Source organism: Falco punctatus (assembly GCF_963210335.1).
Source record: "Falco punctatus genome assembly, chromosome: 1".
Classification (NCBI taxonomy): Eukaryota; Metazoa; Chordata; class Aves; order Falconiformes; family Falconidae; genus Falco; species Falco punctatus.
This window is the reverse complement of record NC_137580.1, coordinates 893,450-907,106: the sequence shown is the minus strand read 5'-3', so window position 1 is coordinate 907,106 and position 13,657 is coordinate 893,450. Positions and strand designations below refer to the sequence as shown.

Here is a 13,657-nt window from a genome sequence, read left to right as displayed (position 1 = left end):
GTTGGGACTCTCAAGGGGAAAAAAAATAATCAAAGAAATACAAAGCGCAACTGAAAGATCTCTTTCCTATGGCTTTAACAGCCTCAAACTACAGATCTGTTAGTCTAACCTCAGTTCCTGGAAAACATACTGGGTACTACTGAAAGGCTTTTAAAGAATAATGCCATCATCAGGCAAAGGCACAGCCAACATGGGTTCACACAGTGAAAGTCCTGTTTAACTCATTTGATATTCTTCTATGATAAGGTCACCCACCTAGTGGATAAAGGGAGGGCAGTGGATGTAGTTTTCCTGGATTTTAGTAAGGCTTTTGATAGCATCCCTCACAGCATGTTCACGGACAAGTTGTCTAACTGTGGCACAAGCAGGTCCACGGTGCGCTGGGTGAAGAACTGGCTGAGCAGCAGGACTCAAGGGTTGTAGTGAATGAGGCTACATCTTGCTGGCAACTGGTTACCAGCAGTTTTCCTCGGGGTTCAGCTTGAGGGCCAGTCCTGTTCAAGGCATTTATCAACAATCTGCATGCAGGAGTTGAATGCACCATTAGCAAGTTTGTTCATGATACCAAAATGGGAGGTGCTGTTGATTCTCTCAAGGGACAAGATGCCTTGCAGAAGGATCTAGGCAGATCGAAGCATCGGGCAATGATTAACTGGATGAAATCTAACAAGTCCAAACGCCAGATCCTGCACCTGGGACGGAGTAATGCTGGGCACAAGTATAAACTGGGAGAGGAGTGGCTGGAGAGCCGCCCCGCAGAAGGGGCTCTGGGCGTGCTGGTGGGCAGCAGCCCCAGCGTGAGCCAGCAGTGACCCCGGCAGCCAGGGGGGCAGACCCCATCCTGGGGGGCATCAACCAGCGTAACCAGCCGGTCAAAGGAGGCGACTGTCCCGCCGCGTTGGGCCATGGTGCAGCCTCACGCCGAGCGCCGTGGGCAGGCCTGGGCCCCGCCATTCAGGAAGGATGGGCAGGTCCCTGGAGGCCTCCAGAGGGGGACAACAAAGCTGGTGAAAGGGCTGAGGGCAGGTCCTGTGAGGAGCGGCTGAGGACTTTGGGGGTGTCTGGTCTGGAGGAAAAGAGGCTGAGGGGCGACCTGGCTCTCTGCGGCTGCCTGAGGAGGGGCGGCGGAGAGGAGAGGGAGGTGCGGCGCTCTTCTCCATCCCTGGGAATGGTTCCCAGCTGCGCCAGGGCAGCTTTGGGCTGGACATTAGGAAGCATTTCCCTAGGGAGAGGGTGAGCAAACGCTGGAACAGGCTTCCTGGGGAGGTGCTCCGTGCCCCGGGCCTGCCCGTGTTTAAGGGGCATTTGGACGGTGCCCTGAAGAGCACGCTGCAACTCTTGGCCAGACCTGAACCCGTGAGGCAGCCCGACTAGGTGGCTGCTGTAGGTCCCTTCCAACTGAAGTAGTTTATTATCTTCTGTCCTTCGAATGGGGCATTTGTCACATCAGAAGCAGACACCACACTATATCAAATTGTGAAACTCCCATCACAATTACACAAGTAATGAGAAAGAATTCATACCACCTTTCTCAATACTTTTTTCTTCCCTTTTAACCAAGTAAGTTTCCAACACTCCCTTTTATTTTCAATAGTTGCTACTGCTGGGTACATCTAATTGAGCAGACTGCAGAATTAGGAAGTTAAAAGTTCAGTTTCTTGAAAAGATCATTGTAATTCTGGCTAAATGATATTACATTATCAAATACGTTAGCAAAGCTCACTAGTGAGCAAAGTCACCTATTACCGTTTCACTTGTGCTGCAAAGAGGCCGTTTGATGGACTTTGCATCACAAAGCAGAATCCACAAGTCAGAAGGCCATTGTATATATCTACCCGTATTCAGTCCTACAACAACCTGTGCTCACGCGTGACCCTTGTGTACTGTTCCTATGTACTGTATAAGCCTAGGTGCTAAACAGGTCATCTGAAATAGTTCTGAGTATGATTATGAACAGGAGTGTTACCAAGTACAACTCAAAAAATCACTTACTTTGTGTGTTACCTGGGACTAAGTTATCCAATGATCCCTTTCCCTCCGTAATCAAGTCTTATTACAGAGCCATGACTGGTAATTGAATCAGAATATCTCATGACACTATGAGAGAATTTTGGATTGACTACTTCTTGCTCACGTGAAACAGAGGATTTAAACATAAGTTCATTGTCAGGTTGATTTCTTTCATGAATCGTTACACTACAAACTAACAGATTTTGCTGCAAGGATAGACATCTAGTGCATGGTATCGGGGAAAGCAACAGAAGCCAATACTCCAAACTTGTGATCCTTTACAAAAATGTTTTGGACTCTAAGCCACTTTCCCTGCAGAGTATCACTGAAAAATCCATCCTCCTGTTTACCATAGTGTGATGTTGTCTCCCTAAAAAAAGGTCATAAACCCCAACAAAACAGAAGTACTTTGCACTCTAAAAATCTTCACAGATTCTACTTAATTATACTTTTGAAAGACATCAAATAAGAGCAGGTCTTGCACTTGTATCTTTTGAGATAATGTAAGTGTGTGGTGTCCTCCTAGTAGTATTCCGGGGGAATAACAAGTATCAATCACTGACTCTACTCTTGGGAAAGCATTTGGAGAGTTGCATTGCTACAGCAGTTGTGATAATTTTAGGTAATCATCCTGCTGTTCAAATACTATATTAAGCTAACGGCAAAGCTACAGTCTGAATCTGAACAAGGCAGAGATTTAGTTTATTATTATATTATTCAGAGTCTTCAAAGGTGCCAGCACCGGTATAACTAAAGATCTTAAGTTTATCTAATGTTCCTGCTTGAGGCTGTAAGTTTTCTGATAGTTCAGAAATACACACCCGTCATCAGAGCCACTGCAGAGGATTCCTTCTCTCAGGGGTGACCACCGTACATGAAACACTTTTGCAGTATGCCCTGTAAAAACTTTCAGCGGCTGATCAGAGCTGGTTGCCAAGTAGTAAACACGAACATTTTTATCCTCACAACCAGTAGCTATCATATCTCTGCAAAATAAAAATAAAGTCCTCTAGTCACAGGGCTCATCAAAAGTACTTATGGGTTTTTTTAATTTAAAAATAAATATGATGTGTATTTTGCAACTAACTTTAAGAAATAGCGTATTTTTGCTTCTCCTTTGTCTCTTTATGATGTAATTATTGATAACCCAATTAAACATACTAAACCAGAAAATAACCCGATAAAGATCCATTAGTTGCAACAGAGAACAGTATTTGCACTACAGTGCAAGCACTGACCAAGCACCCAGCGCTCAGCTGTTAATAAATTGGATTACTGTGTAATTGGTTTTTGACAAAAAGTTCTCATGTTGTTATTAGGGATTATCTGCAAAATCTACACATATCACAGTGTATTTAGTTGCCTGCTGTATCTTCAGCTTGTTAAATTAAAAGGAAGCCAATCTAAATCCTTCTTTCCTGCTACTGAATGTCTCTCTCTCTTTTTTTTTTTCTTTTTTTTTTTTTTTCCCCCTCCATTATATATTCAGGCAGAGAATTCCACACACACCATCAATATTAAAAGATCTTTTTATGGAAGTTAAGTAAGTTCATGCTGGACAATGAAATACACTGCTGGGAATACAGAGATGCTACAGACATATCTTATTGTGGAAGAGAAACAATTTCAGTGCTCTACTATCACAGTAACTATCACATTCTAAATAACTTTGTGTTACTCCATTGGTAATCAATTTAAATAGTAAATGTAATCAATTCTTTGGGTTAATTTTCACTTACTTGTTGTTTTGACTCCAGTCACAACCAAACACTGCAGCTGGATGTTTGTACTTGTGAAGAACCTTGCCATCAATGGTCCGAATAATACTGAAATCAATTACAATATAATATTATGAGGAAAAAAAGCATTCTGAGGCGGCTATCCAAAGCCAAGTTTGATTCTGTGCAAATAAGCCAGATAACAAAAACGTATACAGAAAGAATATGAGAAATCTTTATTCCTGCAGCCTCTCAACTACAAGATTAACTACATATTACCCAACAAAATATTTAATTGGACTTCAGAGTCCATGTTTCTTCACAGGGGCTCTAAAGATGTCCACTGTGGTACCTCCCTCCCTGAAAGGATCCTCATAGCTCAAAATCTATGTTGCAGCTATCACTTTAAGGTACAAACAGATCTGTCGGGCTTTAAAAAAAAAAAATAAATTGTTTTCTAAAATTTGTGCTCACTATGTTTGAGCTAAAATAACAAATGAAAGTTATTAACAAAAAAAAGCAAATGAAAGAATGAACGAGGATTTAAAAGTGTACTGAAACACAATCCATGCAAAACTGTTCTCCGTAAGCATTTGCAAGTTTTACAAATAAGCCATTATACTCCTGTAATAATACAATTGCAATTACATTGTTCTAAAATAGTTGATACCTAGTCCTTGAAATAACAAACTGATTTTTTTTTTTATAAAAAAGACGACAAGAAAAGTGGGATAGCTTTTGAAAACTGTCCTCCATATCTACAGATAAAAACCTAGAAGAATATTCTTGGCTAAATAAAAATAAATATTCAGTTTCACTATCACAGTGTCTTGGACACTATTCCTTTTGCACACATTTCCTTTATTTTTTTCTTAAAATCACGAAAAGTATCTCCTAACAAGTACAGGAGATTCTTATATTATTATATTCTAATCCAAATTTTGTCCAGTAAGAAAAGTTTTAAAATTAATCACCGATAGTGCTGTCCAAGTCTACTGACTTGCGAAGTACGTTTAGCTTTTTTTTTTCGTCCAGTAACACTCACCAAAATCCATCACTGCTGCAGGTTGCTATTCTTTTGGAATCTTTATGACTCCAGGCAATGCAGAAGATTCCATTCTTTCCATGCTTCAAAAAATGCAAAATACCTATCAATAAGAAATAATTCACCCCTTTTTCTCTCATCTATTGACTCATATTTTTTGATTTTATTCTCCTACGGGCTTCAGCCCTTTGCTCCCAGTAAAGTATACTGTACAAAACCACATTACAATGAGTCCCCAACATAGCTGGGATATTTGAGAATCCAAGTCCAAAAAAAGTGGGACTGAGGAGAGAGGCAGTAAAACTGCCATGTTCTCCATGATCCAAGAGACAAAACTGGGTCAAGCTGAAGATCCAGCAATCCATAACTATATAAACCTGAAGCTTGAATAAAGGTTAGCTGCTTGTTGGAATAATGAAGTTAGTAGGCATGAATAATGGCAGTACGTGAAAACTTCAGTGAGACGTATCAGAACGAGTGTTTGAGAAAAGACATTTAGTAGCGTAAGTGCCAATCTTCTAAGTGCCAGAGCTCAGGAACTCTTGAATGTACATACATATATTTGTTGTCTGCCTCCCCCTACCCCTCCCAATTCTGTCTTCTTGAAGAGCGTCCTTTGTCCTCTGAGGCAGATGCCACAGTTAATTATGTCTGTACTCTGAAGCTTACAGCTATATACTAAGAATTCACAAAATGGCATCGAATGCTACAACATAGTATTAAATAACTCCTTCTGCCAGCACTGTTCAGTGTGCTGCAAAATGGAGCTTTATTAGTCTAGATTGCAGGGACTCAAATTCTTTTATGGGCCTTACATTTCAAAATACAGAACACAATTTTACATTTTGACACCCAGTTTGAAGTCTGTATGCCCACATACATTTACAACTTTAAGAAAGAACCAGCTATGCTTTTGCTGTGTATCACTACAGGACCGATTTGAAGATAATGGAGATAATATGGTGCTTCGTCATTGTCATGTCACAAACCAGTCCGAGGAAGTAAAAATACCTCTGCCTCAGAGATAAACTGGCACCCACATAATTTTTTCTATAGATTTTTATATTATAGCACCTTTTAAAAACATATGAACTTTGACCCATCTTTGTTTATTGACACTAGAGGGAATGATTAACTTACATTTCATATAGACAAAAAAAAGAAGTGATCTCATCTTACCTCACTGAATCTGGTTATCATTTTGCCTTTTAGGACATCCCAGATGAAGGCACCATTTCTGGATGTTGCACCTGCTATGCAGTTCAGATCTCCTTTAGAGAAAGATATTTGTGAGATCTCACAATAAATATAACCCAAAAAATATAAAACAGAAAAAATATAAATAAATATTGTTTGATTAATGTGTTTCTATATTAAATTTCTTGTATTTCAAGTAAACAGAAGACATCAATGGCACATACGCAAGTCTGTCATAGTTTAAGGCCAGTATTTGATATTAAGTCACAAATACAAATTATGACAAAAGCCAGACCTGCTTTCCTACATTCCTGTTTTGAGGAAAGGGCAAAAAAAAGAAGCCGTATTGTTGTAAAAAGTAATCTCAATGCCTGCTGAAAGTCTTGCAGTTGAGGTGACAAGAAAATAATGTCCATAATGTGTATGACTTGAACTAAAAGAGATACAATCTCAATGTTTCAAGCTTAAAGTTGTAGCAACTACGGCATTTTCATTTGAAGTTACCTATGTATTAAGACAAATCAGAAAGAATGCAACAGAACATACAACAGTACCTTGTTTTCTTAATCTTGTACCTGAATTTTTAACCACACTCTACAGGCTGGAAAATCTGAATATATGACTCTATAGCAAGAACCTGAAAACTGAATTCAGGCCTAATCCAAAAGCCACCAAACACTCCTCACCACAGTGACTCTCTATCCCAATACAGCTATACTTTTCCTAAATCGCTATATGACACATTTATATAAAAGTTTTGACTGTTACTTTATAGCACACCTCAGAGAAAAAGGCAATCTATGCAGGAGGAGTCTAGAAAGGTACATACATAAGATAGAAAGAGATTCAGGTAGCAGAATGATAGGGAAAAAAAAGAAGAAAAAGAAAAAAATAAGAGCAATCACTATGTTCAAAGGTCTTGTGAGACAAAATACAAATGGTGGCATGCACTGGATTATATATTACGAATAAAGTACAAGGTGGGGAGGAAATCTCTAGGAGTAAGGAATGTGAAAGAAGCAGGGTAAGTTCTGCCTGGGATGGACAGGAACTCTTTGACAGGATGGCAAGGAACTGAAGATGAAGCACAAGCTGCCTATTAGCTTAAATTTACTTTTTAAAAATATAAGATCAGAATAAAAGACTTGAAAGGGACCACCACCATCCCCCTCCCAGGAACAAACTATTCTCTTAATGTGAGATACTAGTACAAACTGAATTTCAATTCCAAAACAAAGTAACACAAAGGAAAACACCATATTTCATATTGCCATCATTTTCATATTGCAAGACAAATTATCTGTGAAGAGGAATAAGGTGCAGGACAGTCTCTGAAATGAAAAAAGTGCAAATTCATTTTACATATGCAGACTACATTAAGCTTCCCATCACAGTATTTTTTTCCTGTCAGCTATAATTTCTTAGAGTTTAAAAGCACAGGAGAGAAAGGCAGTGAGCTGAATTATTTAGATTTAAAAAAAAAAAGAAAAAAAGAAAAAAAGAATGCATCTGCTGTCCAAAGAATTAAAACACAAGAAAGCCTACTGACATCAGTAACATAAACGTACTCCCAAGTTCAACTAATTGGGTTGCAGAACAGTTTAAAGATTTCCCATTGACTTTGGTGACTTCTCTAAGAACAAGTAGCTGCTTTGCAGAAAAAGAATCCCTATTCTAATAAAGCAAAAGCAGAGCTCTTCAGTGATTAGAATCTACACAAAGAAGGAAGAGAAAGTAGTAAACACCTATGTTCCACTTTTTCAGCACAAAACAGAATGTGAATGCCTTTAATGAGCTGCTTCCCAGGCGAAGAAAACCTTTCATCATCTGCGTAATGTAACGCTAGAAAGGTTCTGGAGATTTTCCTCCCTCCACTCTGACTCAGTAAGAAATACCGAGATCACTTCTCATAACGGTAAGCCTCAACAAGGTCTGAAACATTGAATTCTACAGGTTTCACAAATAATACTTGTTATGTTCAAACCATATAAGATACCCTTCTATCTAAAACTAATAAATTTCATAACACAAATCCTGCTAGTCAAGGCTAATACAAAGAATACTTAAACCTAAAGCAAAATAATCTTACCTGGAGCCCAAGAAAGGGAATAAATAACCCCCTCATTACCAGGAGATGTGTAAACTGCTGTTAAAGTATTTATGTCCCAAACTTTTATTGTGCCATCAAATGAAGCTGTAGCAAGAAGATCAGGGTTATCAGGTTTGAATTTGCAATCAAAGATGGTCTCAACATGTCCCTTAAATGAAACAAATATTTAATCCATTTTTATTACATTTGATTTTTTTCAGAAGTTCAACTCCAGATCAAACTCTAAAATACATTGTATTATAAACTGTCATGTCAATTATGAGTTCCAAAAACCCCTGTATGTTATAGCTCATCAGTCATAATTAAAAGGTTTATAATGGCTTGGACTATAACACTCCTCCCTTTCATAGATCATTATTAAAGAGAGAAAAATTTTGCCCTAAAACAACAAGGTGATGCAATGCCAGGGACTTGTTAGCATTTTCCCTTGGAACAGAGTTGCTAAAAAGTAGAACTAAAAAAGATTAAGCTAAAAAAACAAGCAAGAAAAATTAATTTTTTAGAACAGAAATAATTTTGCCCTTTAGGTAAAAAGTATCTGACGGAAAAAATAAAGCTTTGTATGTTGATCATGTGCTACAAGTTTTCTAGTATGTCATTCTAGTATTCCATCGACCTGTCTGTTTCTAAATACAGTCTACGCCCTACTGCAGTTTAAACTTCAATCCATTCAAAATTTTATATGTCAATCGTTTGCTTTCTAAGACATGTATTTGTAGAATTTAACTTGACACATACATGAGAAACATATAATATATATAAAATTTTTTTTTTAAGCCTCAGTTGCTTTACAGGACCAACACCATTAAAAATGGAAAAACACCAACCAGCAGACTCTATTCAAACATGTATGGGAGTACAGCTGAAAATTATTCAAGTTTTTCAATGAAAAGGGAACAGGGAAAGAGGAAAAGAGAAAAATTCTGCAGAATAACCAAAAGCCCAGTGAAGAATAGGCTCACTTAATGTGTGATAAACCCCATTTCGAATTTCTGCTTCAAAGAAGATTTAATAATTCAGTCTTTGTCATTTTAAACCGATGGACCTCACCATCTGAGTTGCATATATTTTTCTCTCTGATGTGATTGGAATTTTTATTCTGGATTATGGAAAACTTTCCAGATAATATTTCTGAGAAGGCCATCAAATTCATATTTCAGTTAAAAAAACCCACACAAAACAGCCCTTAAATATTCTTCTGGATGAAAACTAACTGCCAAGATACTTCCAACAGAATTCAGTCTTTTGCAATAAAGAATTGCTTTCAACTCCAGAAAAGTAATTGTTTCCTAGAAATTTAGACTCTTATTAATGACAAACTGTTTTACAGTTCTGCAAAGGCTTCATCCTCATTTTTCTGCTGTTAGAAGAAAGTGTATAAGCCAAAATAAACCCTCATTCCTAAAACAGAGATGAAACATACCAAATCTCTAAGGAAATCCCACTTTTTGGCTCCCATGTCGTAAAGCCCCACTCCACCATCCATGAAGCAACACACAGCGTGACCAGGAGGAAGAGAAAATGCTTGGTTTTGGGTTAAAGTTGGAGGAGGAACAGCCTCACTTGTTGAGGATGTATGGTGATTTTTAGTAGGATACTGTGATGAACATGCTTAACAAAATAAAGCAAAAGATATAAATAGATTTTTCCCATTTAATAATAAGGAACAATTATTAAGAGTAAAATGCTTTATATTCCAATAAGATTAAACCCAAAAAGAAATGAATTCCTGTATGAAGCCTGGCCCATTAAAGAAAGACCTTATCAAGTGCTTGATGCTTTACACATTCGTCTAGTCCACTGGCACAAGAGGGTATTTTAATTCAGAACTACAGAGCCAACACAATTACAGAGATCAATTTGTATATAACAAAATTCACAAAAAAGATTTTCTTCAACTTGCAGCCACTGCAATGTATAACAATCAAAATTACACTTACACTTTTTCTTTGGGGGAGAACTTAGCACATGCAAACCATGGAAACCAGTTTTCTTCAATTTAAAGTTATCTATAGGTGTTGTACGTGAAACATTCCAAATACGTAACACACCAACCTGAGAATCTGAGGTTTAAAAACAAAATATAAAAAGATGGAGGTTTTTTATTATTTATTATCCTCTTTTTACTGTACACAGAGGTATGCAGTTTAAGGACTGTTTTATGCAAAAATACAACAATGAATTAAGCTTAAAATCCCAAGAAGAATTTTATAAGGAGGCAGCATTCTCTCCATGGTAATATGGCTATTAACAACAATAATTATTAACCATTTTTTAAACTTCAGTAGATGAATTCTATGGAATATCTCTCAGTATAAAATATTCATACAGTCTCACTTTCCTCATTAGTTCAACCTGAGCAATAACATCTATTGTGTAGAAAAGTGGCAGGAAATAGATTTTTTTATTTTTTTCTTAAATCATTCTGAAAACAGAGAAAAAGTGGGGGGGATCAAGAAGTGACATCCACTAGTACAATGCATTTTTCTTCCTGTTCCCAAAGTAACTCTTAAACTTGTTGCTAAAGTGTGCATGAGGAAAATATTGAGTATTAAGAAATAGTTTAAAGTCACTTGTTTATGTATGAATATACAAAATAAGTAAAAACTGCTCAGTGTAGCAGTTTTCCTGTTCTTTTCTACAGCTTTATGTAATATTTTTTTTTTTTGGTACAATGCACGTATGCTTTTATTTGTAGAAATGTTAAGAAACAGAAAGATCAAACAAAGTCTGAAGTTTGAAGACTCAGCCCTCTACTTATTACCTTGGTATAACAGGAAATAAAAGGCTTACCTCCAGTTACAAACATTCCAGGTGCGCTAGAAACCCAGGCTAAACACTGAACAGATGCTGCTGCACTGGGAAAATTAAAATTTGTGATACAGGACAACGATTCAGAATCAACTAGTCGAATACCATTATGTAAATTAGCAACAAGAAGGTAGTCTGTTGACAAAGGGTCCCACTCCAGCGCTGTAACTGGATCTTCTTCATCTGTTCCTTCAAGAGACTCTGGTCTTAAGACGTGTTTCTGATTTTTAGAGCCTTTAAGGGCACAAAAAAACAGATTATCTCAAAATGAAGTCAAGTATCTCCTTTCAATAGTTACAAGGTTTGCAAACATAATTTTTATCTCTCCCTGAAATACCTGTTTAGTAGCCTGCTCCACTGGCTGCACCAGTGAAATTAACGGAGCTGGCTTTGCAATATTTGACCTAAAGTAGTTCTGCCTCCATCAGATCTGACCTTCTTTTTAATACAGCATAAAATAGAAACCACTGACACGTTTATTAATATGATTTTATACTAAAGAAAAGTACGTTCAATCATATACATTGCCCTAACAATTTCCATGAGTAAAGGCCTGCAGCACAGCCTAAAATACAAATTAGTTAAGTAAATCTGCATACCACCGCAAATACAGGCAAAATAAAGGCAGTGTGAACAAGAAAAAAATTGTGGCAGTCAAAAAAGCTTTCACAAAAAAATTCCTTTTTTTTTTTCTTTCTCAAAATGTACATAGTTATGATGCGTTCATAGATTTTGAAGCCAAAATAGGCCATTAAATGTCTAATTTAACACCTCCACAACAGAAAACATATTTCGCTTGATGATCCATATTATCAAGAACCACAATTTTTAACATCAGGTTTATTTCCCACTTTTTGCTTTTATGGAGAGCTGGCAAAAATACACAGATCTGTATTTTTGAAGTTGTAATTCCTTTATTAAAAAAACAAACTGATTTTCTACCTCTTTTCTAGAAATAAGGAGTTGACATCTTCCATTATTCAGTTTCTAATCTAACGTTCAATTTTGATAATGAAGTATACAATTAATTTGTCATATTATGATAAATGCCAAGACCTACCTATATTACTTAATGATTGATGTAGAACAAAAACTTTGGGATTCTCACTTTCTTTAACAATGTCCCCGGCTTACAAATCAGTTCAATTTTTTTGTTGAATGAAAATCAACATTCATATGAAAACCAAGTACTGACAACAAAGCGGAGTTTTCATTTTTTGGTTAGCTTTACAAGAACTAAAGGCATTAAGTCCTCAAGTGATGAAGGCCAGTTATGTTCAAACCCTTCAGTCCCAAGAAAGCACAATCAGCTGGTGTGAGAGTACGGATATTGAGGCTATTCAGTTATACCCATACTTCACAAAAATGTCCAGAAGCCAAGGTCATGGAAACCCTAACTGTTAATTTCTATTTTTTTTCCATTAAAAGAAGAAATCAGCACTGAATCATGCAACTGAGTCACAGGTCATTTAAGTAAGCTGTGCATATTTTGAGAACAAACGAAAGGTAAACTAGTACAGAACATTTGGCGCTATATGACTGCTCTGTATTTCTTTAAAAATAGATTACTGATCTTAGATCCTTGCATATTTTTTCTTCACACTAAATGTTCTGTTACATTAATGGATAGTCTGGAGTTAATAAAAAGAAAATACAGCCAGGAGAGAAAAACCTAAGTAGATAACATAGTGAAAAAAGTAGTTGCGTACTCTGCTAATTATGCAGCAGTGACTCACATTTCAATGGAAAGACTAGAGCTTTCAAGGAGTCAATCACACTGAACTTTCAAGCAGTTAACAGGAACTTATGGATGTTCACATTCTCTAATGATTTGTAGGTTTTCTAAGATATCCTACACAAGGACTGAAACTTTCAGAAGTAAGGAATAGGATTTATTTATTTTTAATTGATTTGACTTGTTAATTTAATTAGTTGATTTCACAAACTAAGCTCTGGTCCGATAACAAGTCATTCTGCACATTCTGACATGAGGTAGATGAGGCCTGAAGTTCAATCTTGAAGCAAAATATTAGCTTTCTATTCCTTTTTTAAAAGTACTAATTCTTTGTGTGTGTTCCTTTTTTTCTTAAATGGAGAACCTATATTACTCCTATTAATACCACTTTCTTCTATGTATTGTTATTTTTAAAAAGCTACCGATAACAAAAGTCAGATGAACTTTGACTATAAATTACAAACTAGAAACCCGCAATTGATAAAATAGCTTGAATAAGCCTACATTTTCTATTGTATCTGATTTTTAAGCCATATGAAATTAATTTATGAAAGTGTAACCACAGTAATGGTACTTATGTTTTGTTATAGTGATACAATCTATTTTTCAAGTTTACCTGCTTTTGAAACATATTGTAATGAATTTATCTGTTCATCAAAATATTTGTGATCTATTCTAAAACACATTGATGTTTTTATCTAAACAAATCCCTTTTAATAGCGTAAAGAAGGCCAGTCAAAAGAAAACTAATATTGGTCTGCAGTATTTCCAAGTCACCATGATTGCTCCAATGTCATTGTCTTAATTACAAGAATATAATCCTTTGTATTAAATTATTCAGATTTCTTATTGCATACAAGTCTGGGCTTTGAATGGCAGCTCTATGTTATTTCACCTAGAAGTAATTCTTGAATGCATCTGAATTGGTTATACTAATTTATCCCACACAGTCAAATTTGCTACTCAGTTCTGACAATTACTTTGCAAGGAGACCTCTGCATATCAGTGATACTTTTGTTACATAAAAATCC

At 36.5% G+C, this 13,657-nt stretch overlaps 1 protein-coding gene across 2 annotated transcripts in view; it reads right to left on the bottom strand.

The window, feature by feature from the left end:
- WDR17 (WD repeat domain 17) overlaps window positions 1-13,657 on the bottom strand; it is a 65,683-nt gene that overhangs the window by 20,146 nt on the left and 31,880 nt on the right. For both annotated transcript variants that reach the window (XM_080404781.1, XM_080404782.1), the window contains exons 5-12: window positions 10,874-11,125; window positions 10,021-10,143; window positions 9,504-9,691; window positions 8,060-8,228; window positions 5,953-6,044; window positions 4,774-4,856; window positions 3,750-3,836; window positions 2,832-2,996 (exon numbers count right to left, since the gene is read on the bottom strand). In XM_080404781.1, the coding sequence (XP_080260907.1) occupies window positions 2,832-2,996; window positions 3,750-3,836; window positions 4,774-4,856; window positions 5,953-6,044; window positions 8,060-8,228; window positions 9,504-9,691; window positions 10,021-10,143; window positions 10,874-11,125 (1,159 nt within the window). The remainder of the gene's footprint in view (window positions 1-2,831; window positions 2,997-3,749; window positions 3,837-4,773; window positions 4,857-5,952; window positions 6,045-8,059; window positions 8,229-9,503; window positions 9,692-10,020; window positions 10,144-10,873; window positions 11,126-13,657) is intronic.